The sequence below is a fragment of the Crinia signifera genome, chromosome 3, assembly GCF_055691185.1.
Source record: "Crinia signifera chromosome 3, ASM5569118v1, whole genome shotgun sequence".
Classification (NCBI taxonomy): Eukaryota; Metazoa; Chordata; class Amphibia; order Anura; family Myobatrachidae; genus Crinia; species Crinia signifera.
The window spans coordinates 15,329,820-15,344,304 of NC_139219.1; the positions used below are offsets into that span (position 1 = coordinate 15,329,820).

The 14,485-nt window shown below is 49.9% G+C and overlaps 1 protein-coding gene across 1 annotated transcript in view; it reads left to right on the forward strand.

Annotated features, from left to right (window-relative positions):
• LOC146063189 (solute carrier family 22 member 7-like) overlaps positions 1–14,071 on the forward strand; it is a 78,559-nt gene extending 64,488 nt beyond the window's left edge. Inside the window, exons 9-10 of the mRNA XM_083175342.1 lie at positions 10,839–11,042; positions 13,635–14,071. Of these exons, the coding sequence (XP_083031468.1) occupies positions 10,839–11,042; positions 13,635–13,788 (358 nt within the window). The 3' untranslated portion in view covers positions 13,789–14,071. The remainder of the gene's footprint in view (positions 1–10,838; positions 11,043–13,634) is intronic.
• Positions 14,072–14,485: the final 414 nt, after the last annotated feature.

Here is a 14,485-nt window from a genome sequence, read left to right on the forward strand (position 1 = left end):
TTGCAGGATGGTACAGCACTTGTCAGTCTGATAACTGATGATGGCCTGGAACTGATGGCGGCTGTTAGGTTTGGCTGGGACCGATGGCAGACTATGCTTAGTGGCTGGGACCGATGGCAGACTATGCATTATCGCTACAATCCCCTACTCATCTACAACTGGAGGGTACTCACCTACAATCCCTCATCCAATTTCATCAGTGGAGCAATTTCCAATCGGTAATATAAGTTCCTATCATGGATGTTTTATAATATTTGACTTTTAAATCCTGCTACATACCACTATATGTCACCATTGTGACAATCCCCCCATCCTTTATTTTCATTTTTATGTATTTTATTGTACATTGTCTAAGTTAGATTTTATTGTGTTTTACATTTGCTATTATTAGAGTTAAATAAATGTACTTTATTCGGATTAGCGTCTGAACAATTATTCAGCCAGCGCTGGCACTTTGTATACAAGTTCCGGGAGTTCCTGTTGAAGATGGTGTGTTGCCCATAGCAACCAACGGGATCCTATCTATTATCTTCTAGAAGGTGCTTAATAAATAAGTAGAATCTGATTGGTTACTAGGGGCAACAACTTATCTTCAATAGACCTCCCATCTTCGTATATTTACCCCTTTCAGTCTCGTTTCTCTAGTCATTTCTATCTCTCCTTTTTCTGTCCATCTCCCCCGTGCAGTCCTTATGGGGACGTGAGGATTCCGAGGCAGCTGGAATATCACATGGATGTCACATGTGTGATGGTATAATGTGCGGCTTAAACTGGTTACACACCTAAAGATTTTATCTGTCCTGCCTGTCTGGTGGGAACATGTGACCTTGGGATCATGTGACCGTGAACCACTTGCTCCCAAACGCTGGAAAACAGATAATGGGGTGATTCTTATTGGCTTACTAAGCAGCGTAAATTTGCAGCTTAGCGACCCATGTAACGCCAGCCACCGGCCGAGCGAATGCCCATCCCCCCCCCCCCCCCGCCGCCGCCCGTACATTCCCGGCGCATTGCGAATGGCTGTTTTGCAGGTTGACGCATGTCGACATGGACACAAGACCTTTTCCTTTTCCATATCCACCTATTGCTTGTGTCGACATTTTGACCACATCATCCTTTTCAATGTGTCGACCTATGGCCTGTCGACTAATAATGGTCACCCTAATGACGGTGGAATAGTCGACCCTATGACCCCTACCCTTTTGTTCTACATCACAAGATATTGTACTACATAATGCTCCTTATTCTGATCGACACGCAATGCTACGAAGTTCACAGCGCTGCGTGTGGATTAAACACCGCCCACATAATGTCTATTCGCAGCCTTGGGTGCGGGGATCAAATCATTCGATGGTCGCCGACCATCGAATCATGTGGGAGATACACGCAAATCTAGGACACTCTCAGGTCTCTTAGTTGGCGTGTCTCTGTAGGGGAAGAGGGCCGGCAGCTGACACTGTCTAACTTCCATGGGAAAGCCCAGCGTTGCCATATGAACACCAGTGAAACTTTGGGCGTTCCCATGGGCACATCCCCTCGCTGCCGCCCCATGCCCCCCCCCCCCCCGCCCGCACTGATGCTTGCGATTGGGATGGCAAACTTGCGGTTCACCATGCCCGTTCACACACAGCATATGCACCCATAGCTCCCCCATGCGACCAAGCGGGGGGCGTGCGGACCAGAATAAGTTCAGCTATTTGAAATGTCATCAAAATCTGATATAGTTCGAATCGCACCCAGTGTACGTCCAATCGCTTAGCACACATTGTTCAGGCTGAAATCGCACCTAGCGCACATCTCCCCATGTGTGCTCACTAGTGACGTGCGGTGGGGGCTGTGCACAGAGACCGCTCTCATGCACATAAAACTGGGAGCTGCCGAGCTGGGGAATGCTGGCGCTAAGCGTGCGCAGCGCTGTACATGGTGAGCGTTCAGCTGTCTTTCTGCAAATATCGGTGGGTGACCAGAGGGGCTGCGCAGCCCGGAAATTTGCCTGATAAGGGAGGAGTCACTACACTGGCTGCCCGGAGAGCAGGAAGTCAGTGCTTCTTCCTTTCCCGCAACTGTCTGCAGCTCTCCACGGCAATTTCCCGCATTTTGCGAAGCCGCATGTAACAGCCACACATGACAGCGGCAGTCAGTGTGGCTGTGAAAAGTTGGCCAGGGGGGGTTTCTGCGTAACCCCCCTTCCTGTGTGTGCCACTGGACCCGCCCCTCCAATAAAGGGATCCAACCCCCAGGCTGAAGCCTGGGGCTGTCCCAGGCACCCCTGGTCTGTAGGTGCCGGGCTGATTTTTGGTTGATGGGGAGTCCCATTGACTGTTGTGTCACCCTGCTGGATATTGTAGCCCAGTGCTGGTTCCAAAATATGGCGGACCTTTACATTTTTGTTCCCATATTTTGGGAACCGGGACCGGTCCAAGAGCCCAGTGCTGTTTTTTTAGATACGGGGGAACTCCAGTAATACCCCTCTTACACCCCCGCAAAACCCTGGGTCTTCGGCGGGTCAGACCCGGGTCAGCGGCGGTGTAAATGGGACACGCCCTGTCCATTTACACAGGACTTCTACCCAGGGTAGAACACTTGGAGGTGATGTCATCTCCAAGTGGTGGCTCAGGAACCACCTGCGTCGGGAGGGGGGGCGCCAGTGTAAAAGGGACCAAACACCGGGTCGCACCCCGCTTGAAGCTGGGTCCAAAAACCCGGCGTTTTGGTATAAAATGGGTATTAATTTCTTCCCATAACTTTTCCCCATATAAGACTGACTCAAAGAGCCATGGGCTGATTATCCTTGTGGGGGGGGGGGGGGGGGGGGGGCAGTATTTTATTATTTTACCCAAAAAAAGAAAAACACTCCCACTATGAAAAACCACACCTTTACTAAAAATATTGCACATTCCAGTTACTAAAATAATAGTCAAAAATCGCACCCTATTATTATTATTGCAATTGTGCGATTTGGTGAGATTTTTTTTGTCTGGATTATTTTATATATTGTTTTTTATTATGTGAGTATATGCAGCCTAGCAAACAGGTCTGAATAAGTGGTTGCACCAATTATTCACAGTTAAAGCGAAAGCGCGGTTTGCAGACCGCATGAAATGGATTTGCATTGGAGCTGCTGTGGACCGCAGTCTGCTGGACTCAGGGATGTACAGATGGAGCGCCTGTCAGCCAGCCTGAAGAATCGCCAGATCTCCTGAGCTGGTGCAGGCTGGCGGACAGGAGCTGCTCCATCTGACTTTGACGCACGAGCTGCTTTATCTGACTGTGACGCACGAGCTGCTCCATCTGACTGTGACGCACGAGCTGCTCCATCTGACTGTAACGCACGAGCTGCTCCATCTGACTGTGACGCACGAGCTGCTCCATCTGCACCTTTTTTGCACAAGGAAGTTGGTGTTGGTTCGGTAATACAGAGAGGGATCGAAGCACTTAGGTGCATGCGCTGGAATAGTGGTATCGCTGGGTGCACGCACCTAGGACAGTGGGCGTGGCGGGGGGAGCGGAGAGGGGCAGTGGGCAGACCCATTACCATATGAGAATTCCCAGCTTTGTGGACATTCTCATGGTAATGAGGCCATGACGTGATGGTGGGGGGTCCATATACACAGTCCGCTGGTATTAGAGGATCGTGAGGGAAGAGCTTTAGACAGTGCCGGATTATCCATGGGGCGACAAGGGGGGCCGCCCGGGCCCCCACACATCAGGGGCCCCCACACCAGCACTGCTGCGGTGTTGGCGGTGGGTTGCAGGCACGGGGTCGGGCAGTGGTGGAGTCGGTGCGGTAGATGGGAAGTCCTGACCAGCAGAGTGCCACACTGCTGTATCTTTATTCGGTACTTGTTTCCTAGCATGGCGCCCATCGCATACCATCGCATTCCTTAATTAGTGGTATGCAATGGGATGCGATGGGATGCGATGGGACCCGATTTTCGGGTCCTAAGAGCTGCACTGTACAATTTTAATATCGCATCACATGCCATTACAATGGCATGCGATGAGATGCAATTTTTAATTGTACAGGCACCCTGATGGGTGATTACTATGTTAAATGCACCCCCATTGTTAACGCCACCCCCACTATCAACGCCAACCCAAAGCGTGGGGAGTGCAGCGGTACATGTCCTCCGACCTTTTCATACCCCCACTATCCACATCGGCGTGGAGTTGATTTTATATAGTGTGGCGAGCGCAGCGGTCGGCGGCGGAGCGAAGAGGACGGGAGGGAGTGTGGATAGAAATCAGTGAAGAGAGGTAAGGAGCGGTGGAGGAGGAGAGAGCCTTGTAGGTGGTGGTGAGGAGTTTAAAGAGAACTCGGAAAGGAATGGGGAGCCAGTGAAGAGATAGACGGAGGGGGGAGGTGGAGGTAGAGCGGCGGGAGAGGAAGATGAGCCTAGCAGCAGTGTTAAGAATGGATTTGGTCGTGTCAGTGGAGAGGAAGGGTCTGATGCACGAGATGTTGCAGAAGTGAAAGCGGCAAGACTGTAAGAGAGCACGAATGTGGGGGGTGAAAGCAGGGCCGTCTTAACATTAGGAAGGGCCCCTGGGCAACCTAGTTCACTGGACCCCCCCCCCCCCCCAAATAGTTTGCCCAGGAGCCCACAGTCACCTCCCCAACCCTCACCTCTCTGGCTCCGTGCGGCAGCCAGTCAGCTTCCGGCGGCCGGGGATCCGATCATCTTCGCTGGGGGATCCGGGCAGCGGGATCAGGGCAGCGGCGGTAGCTAGGAGCCTGCCTGAAGTGGCAAAGCGCTATTAACTGGCGGGGCGGGAAGCGCTGTTGCATTTGAAAAGACTGGCCAGACGCTGATTGCTGAATTCAGCCAATCAGCGTTCGGCCAGTCTTTTCAAATGCAGCAGCGCTTCCCGCCCCACCGGCAAATAGCGCTAATGGGAAAGATGGTGGCCGGGTGGCGGGGATCCGACCATCCTCGCTGGGGAAGTGGATCAGGGCGGCGGTGGCGGTAGCTAGGAGCCCGAAGCGGCGAAGCACTATTTGTCGGCGGGGGCGGGAAGCGCTGTTGAATTTGAAAAGACTGGCTGGATGCTGATTGGCTGAATTCAGCCAATCAGCATTCAGCCAGTCATTTTAAATGCAGCAGCGCTTCTCGCCCCCCTGCCGGCAAATAGCGCTTCGCCGCTTCGGGCTCCTAGCTACCGCCACCGATGCCCTGATCCCCTGCCGGATCACCCAGTGAGGGTGGTCAGAACCCCGGCACACGGACCCCCGAAATTAAAATTCACTGCTAGCTAGGAGGTGAAGCGCTATTTGCCGGCGGGTGGGAAGCGCTGTTGCCTTTTCAAAGACTGGCCGGATGCTGATTTCTGAATTCAGCCAATCAGCGTCCGGCCAGTCTATTCAAATGCAACAGCGCTTCCCGCCCCGCCGGCAAATAGAGCTTCGCCGAATCAGGCTTCTAGCTACCGCCACCGCCCTGATCCCCCTGCCCGGATCCCCCAGCGAGGGTGAGCGGATTCCCGGACCCCGGCCACCATCTTTCCCATTGGGCTGGGCCGGGGGCCCCCTAGGTCCTAGGGCCCCCGGGCAACTGCCCATCGTGCCCAATGGGAAAGACGGCACTGGGTGAAAGAGAGGGATGAGTCAATGATGACACCGAGGCAGCGCGTTTGGTCGGTGGACGTGATCTCGGTTTCACCAATGCTGATGGAGATAGTGGGAGAAGAGGGGATGTTCAGGGGATGGAAGATTAGAAGTTCAGTTTTAGCCATGTTTAGTTTCAGGAAGCGTTGGTTCATCCAGGCTGAGATGGCCGTGAGGCATTTGGAGACCTACTAATCACCCATCAGGGTGCATGTACAATTAATCATTGTTTTGATCACATCGATCGCATTGCATGCGATCTGGTCGCATGCGATGCGATCGATGCGATCAAAACGATGTAATAAGATTCAAACCGTGGGCGCCGTGCTAGGAAACAAGTACCCTTTATTCTCTTTCCAACGTGTTTATCTGTTCCGCATATAATTATTTATCATTGGAGCTCAATCACATGGTCAAAAATACTACACTAATAGGCAATTGTTTCCTCTCCAGTTTATCTCTCTCTGTGCCTGGGGCCAAGTGTTGCATGTAATGTTCCTGTTCCAGTTTCTGCCACTGAAGACAAGCTGGCATTTATAGTGACGCCACTATCTACGTATCCTTCTCTATATTGCTTTTGCATTTTAATTATCTCTTATATATTTGGCTACATCTGTCACTCAAAGTGTGTATGGAGCTGTAACGCTGGGTTGTGGACTTCCATCTTAATTTATGATTGTCATCACCTGTTTTAACAGGGTAATTGATAAGAAAGGTGTTTAAGTACAGGTGATGGTAATCCATTAATTAAGAAGAAAGTCCAGAAACAGAGCAATGTGTCCCTCCTGGAGAGGGTCATGTTGGGAGGTATGCACCTCCCCTCCTCCCTTCCCCCCCCCCCCCCCCATTCACGGCATCCCCACGATTAAATGGCACATGCAAAACACTGACATGGCTATGGTCGACAATGAAAAAGGTTGACAAGATTTATTTTCACTTTTTCAATGTTTTTATATTTATTCTCATGTGTCGACATGGACACCAATGAAGTGCCACACTTATGTCAACATTTACATGTGTTGACCTTTCTGTGTTGATTTTTTCTTGTGGCGATTCGCGGCATCCCCCGCGAACCCCCTCCCGCGATTTGCAGCACACCCCCCGCAATTCGCGGCACCCCCGGTGACTCCCGCGATTCGCGGCCCCACCCCGTGACACACCCCTCCTCCTGCGATTCGCGGCACCCCGCGACCCCCCTCCCACGATTCGCGCCAACCCCCCGGGCCCCCCCTCCTGCGGTTCACGGTGCCCCCCACAACCCCCCTACCGTGATTCCCACCCCTGACCCCCCCTCCTGTCATTGCGGCAACCCCACGCCCCCGCCACCCACCCTCCCGCGATTCACTGCAACCCCTCGTGCCCCCCCCCCTCCCACAATTCGCGGCACCCACACCCCCCCGTGACCCCCCCTCCCGCAATTCACGGCATCCACCCACGACCCCTCCTCCCGTGATTCGCGGACACCCCTCACCTCCTCCCTCCCCCCCCCACCCCCGCGCGCGATTCACGGCAACCCCAGGATTAAATGGCACATGCAAAACACTGGCACGGCTATGGTTGACAATGAAAAAGGTTGACATGAGTTTTTGAAGATTTATTTTTCTTTTTTTGAATGTTTTCATATTCATTCTCATGTGTCAACATGGACACCGATGAAGTGCCACACTTATGTCAACATTTACATGTGTTGAACTTTCTGTGTTGATTTTTTCTTGTGGCGATTTGCGGCACCCCCCGCGACCCCCCTCCCGCGATTTGCAGCACACCCCCCGCAATTCGCGGCACCCCCGGTGACTCCCGCGATTCGCGGCCCCACCCCGCGACACACCCCCTCCTGCGATTCGCGGCACCCCGAAACCCCCTCCCACGATTCACGCCAACCCCCGGGCCCCCTCTCCCGCGGTTCACGGTGCCCCCCACGACCCCCCCTACCGCGATTCCCCACCCCTGACCCCCCCTCCTGTCATTGCGGCAACCCCCCGCCCCCGCGACCCACCCTCCCGCGATTCACTGCAACCCCCCGCGCCCCCCCTCCCACAATTCGTGGCACCCCCCCCCCCGCGACCCCCCCCCACTCCCGCAATTCACGGCATCCACCCACGACCCCTCCTCCCGATTCGCGGACACCCCTCACCTCCTCCCTCCACCCCCCCCCACCCCCGCGCGCGATTCACGGCAACCCCAGGATTAAATGGCACATGCAAAACACTGGCACGGCTATGGTCGACAATGAAAAAGGTTGACATGAGTTTTTGAAGATTTATTTTTCTTTTTTTGAATGTTTTCATATTCATTCTCATGTGTTGACATGGACACCGATGAAGTGCCACACTTATGTCAACATTTACATGTGTTGAACTTTCTGTGTTGATTTTTTTCTTGTAGCAATTTTTTTCCAGTGACAACTATGAACTATGTGCACGTCAACCTACACATCATCAACCAATTCTTTGTATAATATATAACACCTGTTCTGTTTTACTGTAGGTGTTTTAAGTCAGACCTTTTACTGCTACTATTACTGTTTATGTAAATGCATTCTGAATGACAGCAACATCCTACCATCCTTCTACAAGAATATATAACCAACTAGGTGATTAATCGCGCCCACCCCCTCCCGCAATTCACGGACCTCCCGCGCACCCCCCTCCCGCGATTCGCAACCCCCCCTCGCACAATTCACGCCCCCTCCCACGCTTTGCGTACCCCCACCCTCTCCCGCGATTCGCTGATACCTGCGCCCCCCCCTCCCTTGATTCACGGCACCCCCGCGCTCCTCCCGCAATTCACGGCACCCCTAAGCACCTCTTTAGTCCCCCGTATACTCACACACCCCTATCACTACCCAGCTTCCTGCTCTCCTGAACCGTAACTTCCACCACTGGGGAGTTTGCTGACACTGTTTTGCCCACATGCCCCTAACATGCCTCATAGCCCAGCCTCCTGCTCTCATGCACCCTAACTCTTACCCAGTAGGAGGAGACACTGGCTAAGGGCCACCATCCTGTACTCCTGTACTCCTGTACTGCCATGCTGGACCCTCACCCACTGACAGAAGCTGCACAGTATCTCCCACCCTCCTCTTTAGTCCCCCTTATGCCCACACACCCCTATCACTACCCAGCCTCCTGTTTTCCTGTGTCGTGACCTCGGCCAGTGGGGAGCCGCTGACTCAGAAACACCCTACTATACTATTGCACACACACACACCTAAACAACATGCACACACAGCCCCCCCCCCCCCCACACCCACAAATGTCACTGTACCATCCACACTATCAATGTACATCTTACTCTGTAACCGCTTTTTAATTAAACAAAACAATACACACCCCCTTCAAAATCATATGCTCTCTATTTAACACATTTCACCTATAACTCAAGTTGCAATACAGGCATCTGTCATACAATTCTAACCATCTTTCTCATATACAAATGTTCACAAATTAAGGGGGCGCAGCCCCTTACGACGGTGTGAAGAGCGCCCGTAGGGCGCGATGAATCACCTAGTTTACAATATATATTTTGGTTTTATATACCGTGTGTATTGTAACAGTGTCGCATTCAAGTCAGGACACACCAGGCAGTTATCAGTGTGCAAGTATTTAATGTCATATCAGCAACAAACCAACTTTACAGCAAAAAAACTTCTTATATACAACCAAAGAAACATACTTCTGCCCAGCGCTCCATAGCACGGTGTCTCAGTGCCCCGGGCGCTGTCAGTCCAAGACCCCAGGCGCTAGATTTCTTGCCCTACCTGCTGGCCACTTTTTGGCACCAGCACCCTGAACAGCAGACCAACCGACCTTCTTCTGTGATCAGCCCACATCCCAGTTGTGGCTGTGAAGGTCTGAAAACCCGGAGCGGAGCTGTGTGCTTGAGAGCCCGCCCTTCTCTCCCTCTAACACACCTCAAAGACTCATTCCTGGCTTTGCAGTGAATCAGGTTCTCTTACCTGGCTACAAAACGCTCTTTCGGAGGGCCAGATGCATCCAGCTTCAAAAAGTGATAAGGTGGAGGGTGATAAACAGCCAGCCAATCAGCTCCTACCTGTCATTTTTCAAACCCAGTCTGTAACATGGCAGTTAGAAGCTGATTTGCTGGCTGTTTATCGCTCTCCATTGTATCACGTTTTGAATATTGATACATCTGGTCCTGGCTTTCACCAAAAATGAACCCTAGAATGAATGTGGGTGCACATGTGGTATGGCAGTGATGGGTAACCTTGACACTCCAGCTGTTGTTGAACTACACATCCCAGCATGCCCTGTATCAGTTTTAGCATGGCCAAATAGCAAAACTGTAGCAGGGCATGCTGGGATGTGTAGTTCAACAACAGCTGGAGTGTCAAAGTTAGCCATCACTGTGGTAGGGAATAAAGGGCTATGATTCTGGATCACCCGCAAGCAAATTTGGTTTGCTAATGGCCAAAACCATGTGCACTGCAGGTGGGGCAGATGTAACATGTGCAGCGCCCCAGGCGACCAGCCCACCCGCACCCGGTCTGACCCGGGGGGGGGGGGGGGGCAGCGGGCACCACTCACGGATTGCCACGCTCCGGGGGGGCATCGGATTGCTGCTGTACAGTCCAGCACGCGGTGGGGGGTGCAGTGGTCGCGGGCCGCTGACTAGCTTGGGAGGGGGCTGCCGCCACTCCTAATCCACAAGCAGGCTGTAGTCAGGGGGGGGGGGGGGGTAGCGGGAGCCAGCCGCTGACTAGTTGGGAGGGGGCTGCCCCCACTAACGATACTATTCCACAAGCAGGCTCTAGTCAGGGGGGAGGGTGTAGGCATCGGGAGCCGGACGCTAACTACAGTAGCTGCTGCCACTAACAATCCTATTCCACAAGCAGGGAGGGTGTACTTACCTGCTCCCTGCTTGGTTGAATTGGCTGGGTGTCCCGTACTTGGCAGCTGCTACAGCCTTCTTCCCACTTCCTGGTCTCCTCCGCGACTCACTACCGCCCTCCAGTGGCCGCCGCCCTAGGCAAATTGCATTGATGTATCCATTTTAAATTGTATACTGCATGCATGCAAGTTATTATTTTTATTTAAGTATTAATTAAATTGTGGTTTTTGTGTACATAAGGTGCCTACTGGTTTCTGTATTTCCTTTTGTTGAGGGCGGCATCCCTCTACCAGAAGGCAGCCACTTGCACACAGCTCACAGCACTTGTCCCTAGCGCTCATATCTTGTTGTTTAATAAATGTATGGTCTCTTATCTCTACAGGCAGACCGGCCTCGGCTTCTGCTCCTTCATGACCCGTCTGGGCAGTTCTTTGGCACCCCTGGTAATTCTACTGGACGATTTCTGGCTGTTTCTGCCCCCTGTGGTGTTTAGCTGCATGTCCCTGGTATCTGGCACTGCTGCTTTCTTCCTGACCGAGACATGTCGTGTCCAGTTACCGGAGACCATCCAAGAGGTGGAGCTGAGGTACGCCCTAACCATACCAACCATGAAATAATGCCAACCATAAACACTATGAATGCCAATGTAGTGCTGAGCTAAGTAATATTCCACCTGAGATGCCAGGTCAATCTGATTATTCTGCCAACTGTTCGCATGCTTATATGTAGCATAAAAATGGGGTTTTCTGGCGTGCGCTCTAATTGTAAAAGATTGGACACTGCGCTAAAAATAAATGTAAAAGCAGCTCATTAGATAAAGTGGGTATAAAATATAAAGATGAGCGCTAATAAAGGGAAAGAAATAAAGAGAAAGATAGAAAAAAGCACCTGAAAAAATAACATGGTTAATATAGTATAATGTAAACAGCTCTTTTAGGCTAATAGTGAGAAGTCCGTGGGGCTGCACTTTCCCTACCTCTAACACAGACTGCCAGAGTCCAGCCGAGAATGAAGATTGTGGGAGCTGCTTGCAGAAATAAGCCGCTCGTCTTCTGCGCTGTCCGGAACTGTGTGGTGACGTCACCCGGCAAAACAGCGATCGTTGCTCCGGCTTCTGTGCTGGATGGAATTGGGTAAGGGAGTGTACAGGATAGCGTGCCCACGGAGAACAGCCTCTTCAACGCGTTTCGTGCTATGCCAGCACTTTTTCAAGAATATCTAATTGTACCACCTAGCACCACTACATAATAAACATGATGTTACAATCATATATTGGAGTGAAATTCTGATGTTCAACAATAAAACAGAGACTTCGTTCGAGATGAAATTCTTTATTTACAAGTCCAACGCGTTTCGTCAACACGACTTCATCAGGGGCAATGCCGTATATGAGGTATATAGCGAAGAAGAAATTCCTTACATTAAACAATGTGTTAAAATCGGTACACAGTAGAGGGAACCAATACCCTGGAACAATTCAATGCTCTCCAACGAAAGCAATAACTCTTTATCGACGGGATAAATGCAGACCAACCAAGTGGGCTTGTAAATAAAGAATTTCATCTCGAACGAAGTCTCTGTTTTATTGTTGAACATCAGAATTTCACTCCAATATATGATTGTAACATCATGTTTATTATGTAGTGGTGCTAGGTGGTACAATTAGAGCGCACTCCAGAAAACCCCATTTGTACTTGTGTCTATCTTTGTGTCTCTCACTAACAGGAGAGCATTTCTTGGAGTTGCAGCTCGTTATTGGATGAGCGCAATACCTAAACCATATTTTGTGTTTTATATATATATATATTCTGTACTGCCTGACGACGAGCTTAATAAAAAAGCCCGAAACGTTGAAAATATGCACCTCTGAGTAGCCTTGAAATTGTTTTGGAAGGAGTGAGTGCCGGTGTTCTACTGTGTATATATATATATATATATATATATATATATATATATATATATATATATAGTAAAAATAGATGGAGTCACTCACCAGTCTTGCAATCAAACAGGGGTTATTTAATCAGGCAGCATGGCAAACAGTGATGTTTGCCATGCTGCCTGATTAAATAACCCCTGTTTGATTGCAAGACTGGTGAGTGACTCCATCTATTTTTACTGAATGCAGTAGCGACCTTCTAGCAAGTCTCACTACATCTGGAATGTCACCCCAGCAATTTTCATTTAAATGCGAGTGTCAGTAATATGGACTGTATATATATATATATATATATATATATATATATATATATAGACTTCCCAAATGTAGTTCAGCACCTTTAGCTTATTTCATAGTCCATATGTCTTTCCCCAACTCGTAATGAAAAAAAGAAAGACTTTTCCAAGATAAGAATTTATTATAATATTCAAAGTATGATTGACGTTATAGCAGTACAACAATAACCCGACGCGTTTCGTCTATCGACTTCATAAGGGGATTGAATAAAGTTCAATCATCGATAGGTTTCTTATTGAAATGATTGGTAGATATGTTACCAGTGGATAAATATTAAACCATATAGTCTTGTGATATGTCTCCTACCCCCTCTTGTAACTCCTATAAGGCTAACCAATTGTATGAGTGATAATCAGTTCGTTCTGAATAGACCTCAGTCAATTACAGTCTCTCTCTGGGACCTCTATAGGAAGGAAGGAAGGAAGGAAGGAAGGAAGGAAGGAAGGTCCCAGAGAGAGAGACTGTAATTGACTGAGGTCTATTCAGAATGTACTGATTATCACCAATACAATTGGTTAGTCTTATAGTGCCTGGCTTGGCACCCTGCAGCCACCTATTGCCACTGCTGCTTTGAGCATCCTTAGGGTCCTCACACACACCCTCTGCTGTCCTCATGCACACCCTTTGCTTATGGGTGGTATTCAATGTGTGCCCATATTTCCGACAGTCGTTTTCAACCGGGTTGAAACCCGCGTAGATTGGAGTTTTTAAAAAAGTGGAATCTGCATTGTTGAACACGGTAGCTGGATTGACGAATCAGCTGCCGTTTTTTCGACAATCCACGCGTATTCAGAATGTCAGAACTTTTCCGATATTCTGACTGTTGGAAACATTCCGACAGTCGGAATCAGCATTGAATACCCCCTATGTTATCCTTCCGTATGTCATCACGGGAAAGCTGTTGAAGATTCCATTAATATGTGTATTTTCCATTCTCTGCAGAAACAACAATATTACAACAGAAGGAGATGTCTCTATGTATGCAAATGGGCACCAGAGAGGCTCTGAGGACATCATCCCACAGACCCGGGACATCAACCCTCGTATGGGCCACACAGAGGAACCGGATTCTCCTGGCAGCTTAAATGTATCATAAGGAGCCACTGACCAAAGTCCAACCAAGCTGATAAGACTCTCCTGGGATGAACAAGGCAAGCCAGAGGTTGCTTCTGATCGACAAGACATTCCATGCTCTCCCGGTTACGGAGGCTAAATGTTCTTATGTTTGAGATGGGGAACACCTTTTATTAATAAAATGTAATACTTCCAGCACACACGGACGGTTCCATTGTATCACACAGTGACTGATTATTACTAAAGCCACAACTGGGGCCCAGTGTGAGGAATCGCACTTCTTTTAACCCCGCCCTCAGACTCCCATTGGCTAGTTTCGTAGAAGTCTTCGGCAGTCTTAGGAGCGTGAATTAGGCCGGAGTGAAAAACACGAAGTTGTAGATACAGAAACGCTATAGGTGCCAAAAGGTGTCCATTTGCCTCCTAAGTGGGGAGTCATGGGATGACTTCTTCAGTCTGCTGTTTTGCCTCAAAGTTTGCGAATTTACCCATCCCAAAAAAATGCAAGTTTTCGAATATTGACAATAAAATTTCTATAGTCGAATATTGCAAGTTAAAGTAAAAATAGGTGACTCGAGGCAAGAGGAGTCAACTAGAAAACATCATTTAAACTTTGACTGTTGTAAAAGCATACTACACCCTCTCTTTCGGCATGGGAAGCCGTAACGACGGTCGGCCAATTGCAGTGTGTGGAGTTTAGCTCATGCTAGGCAGCCGAC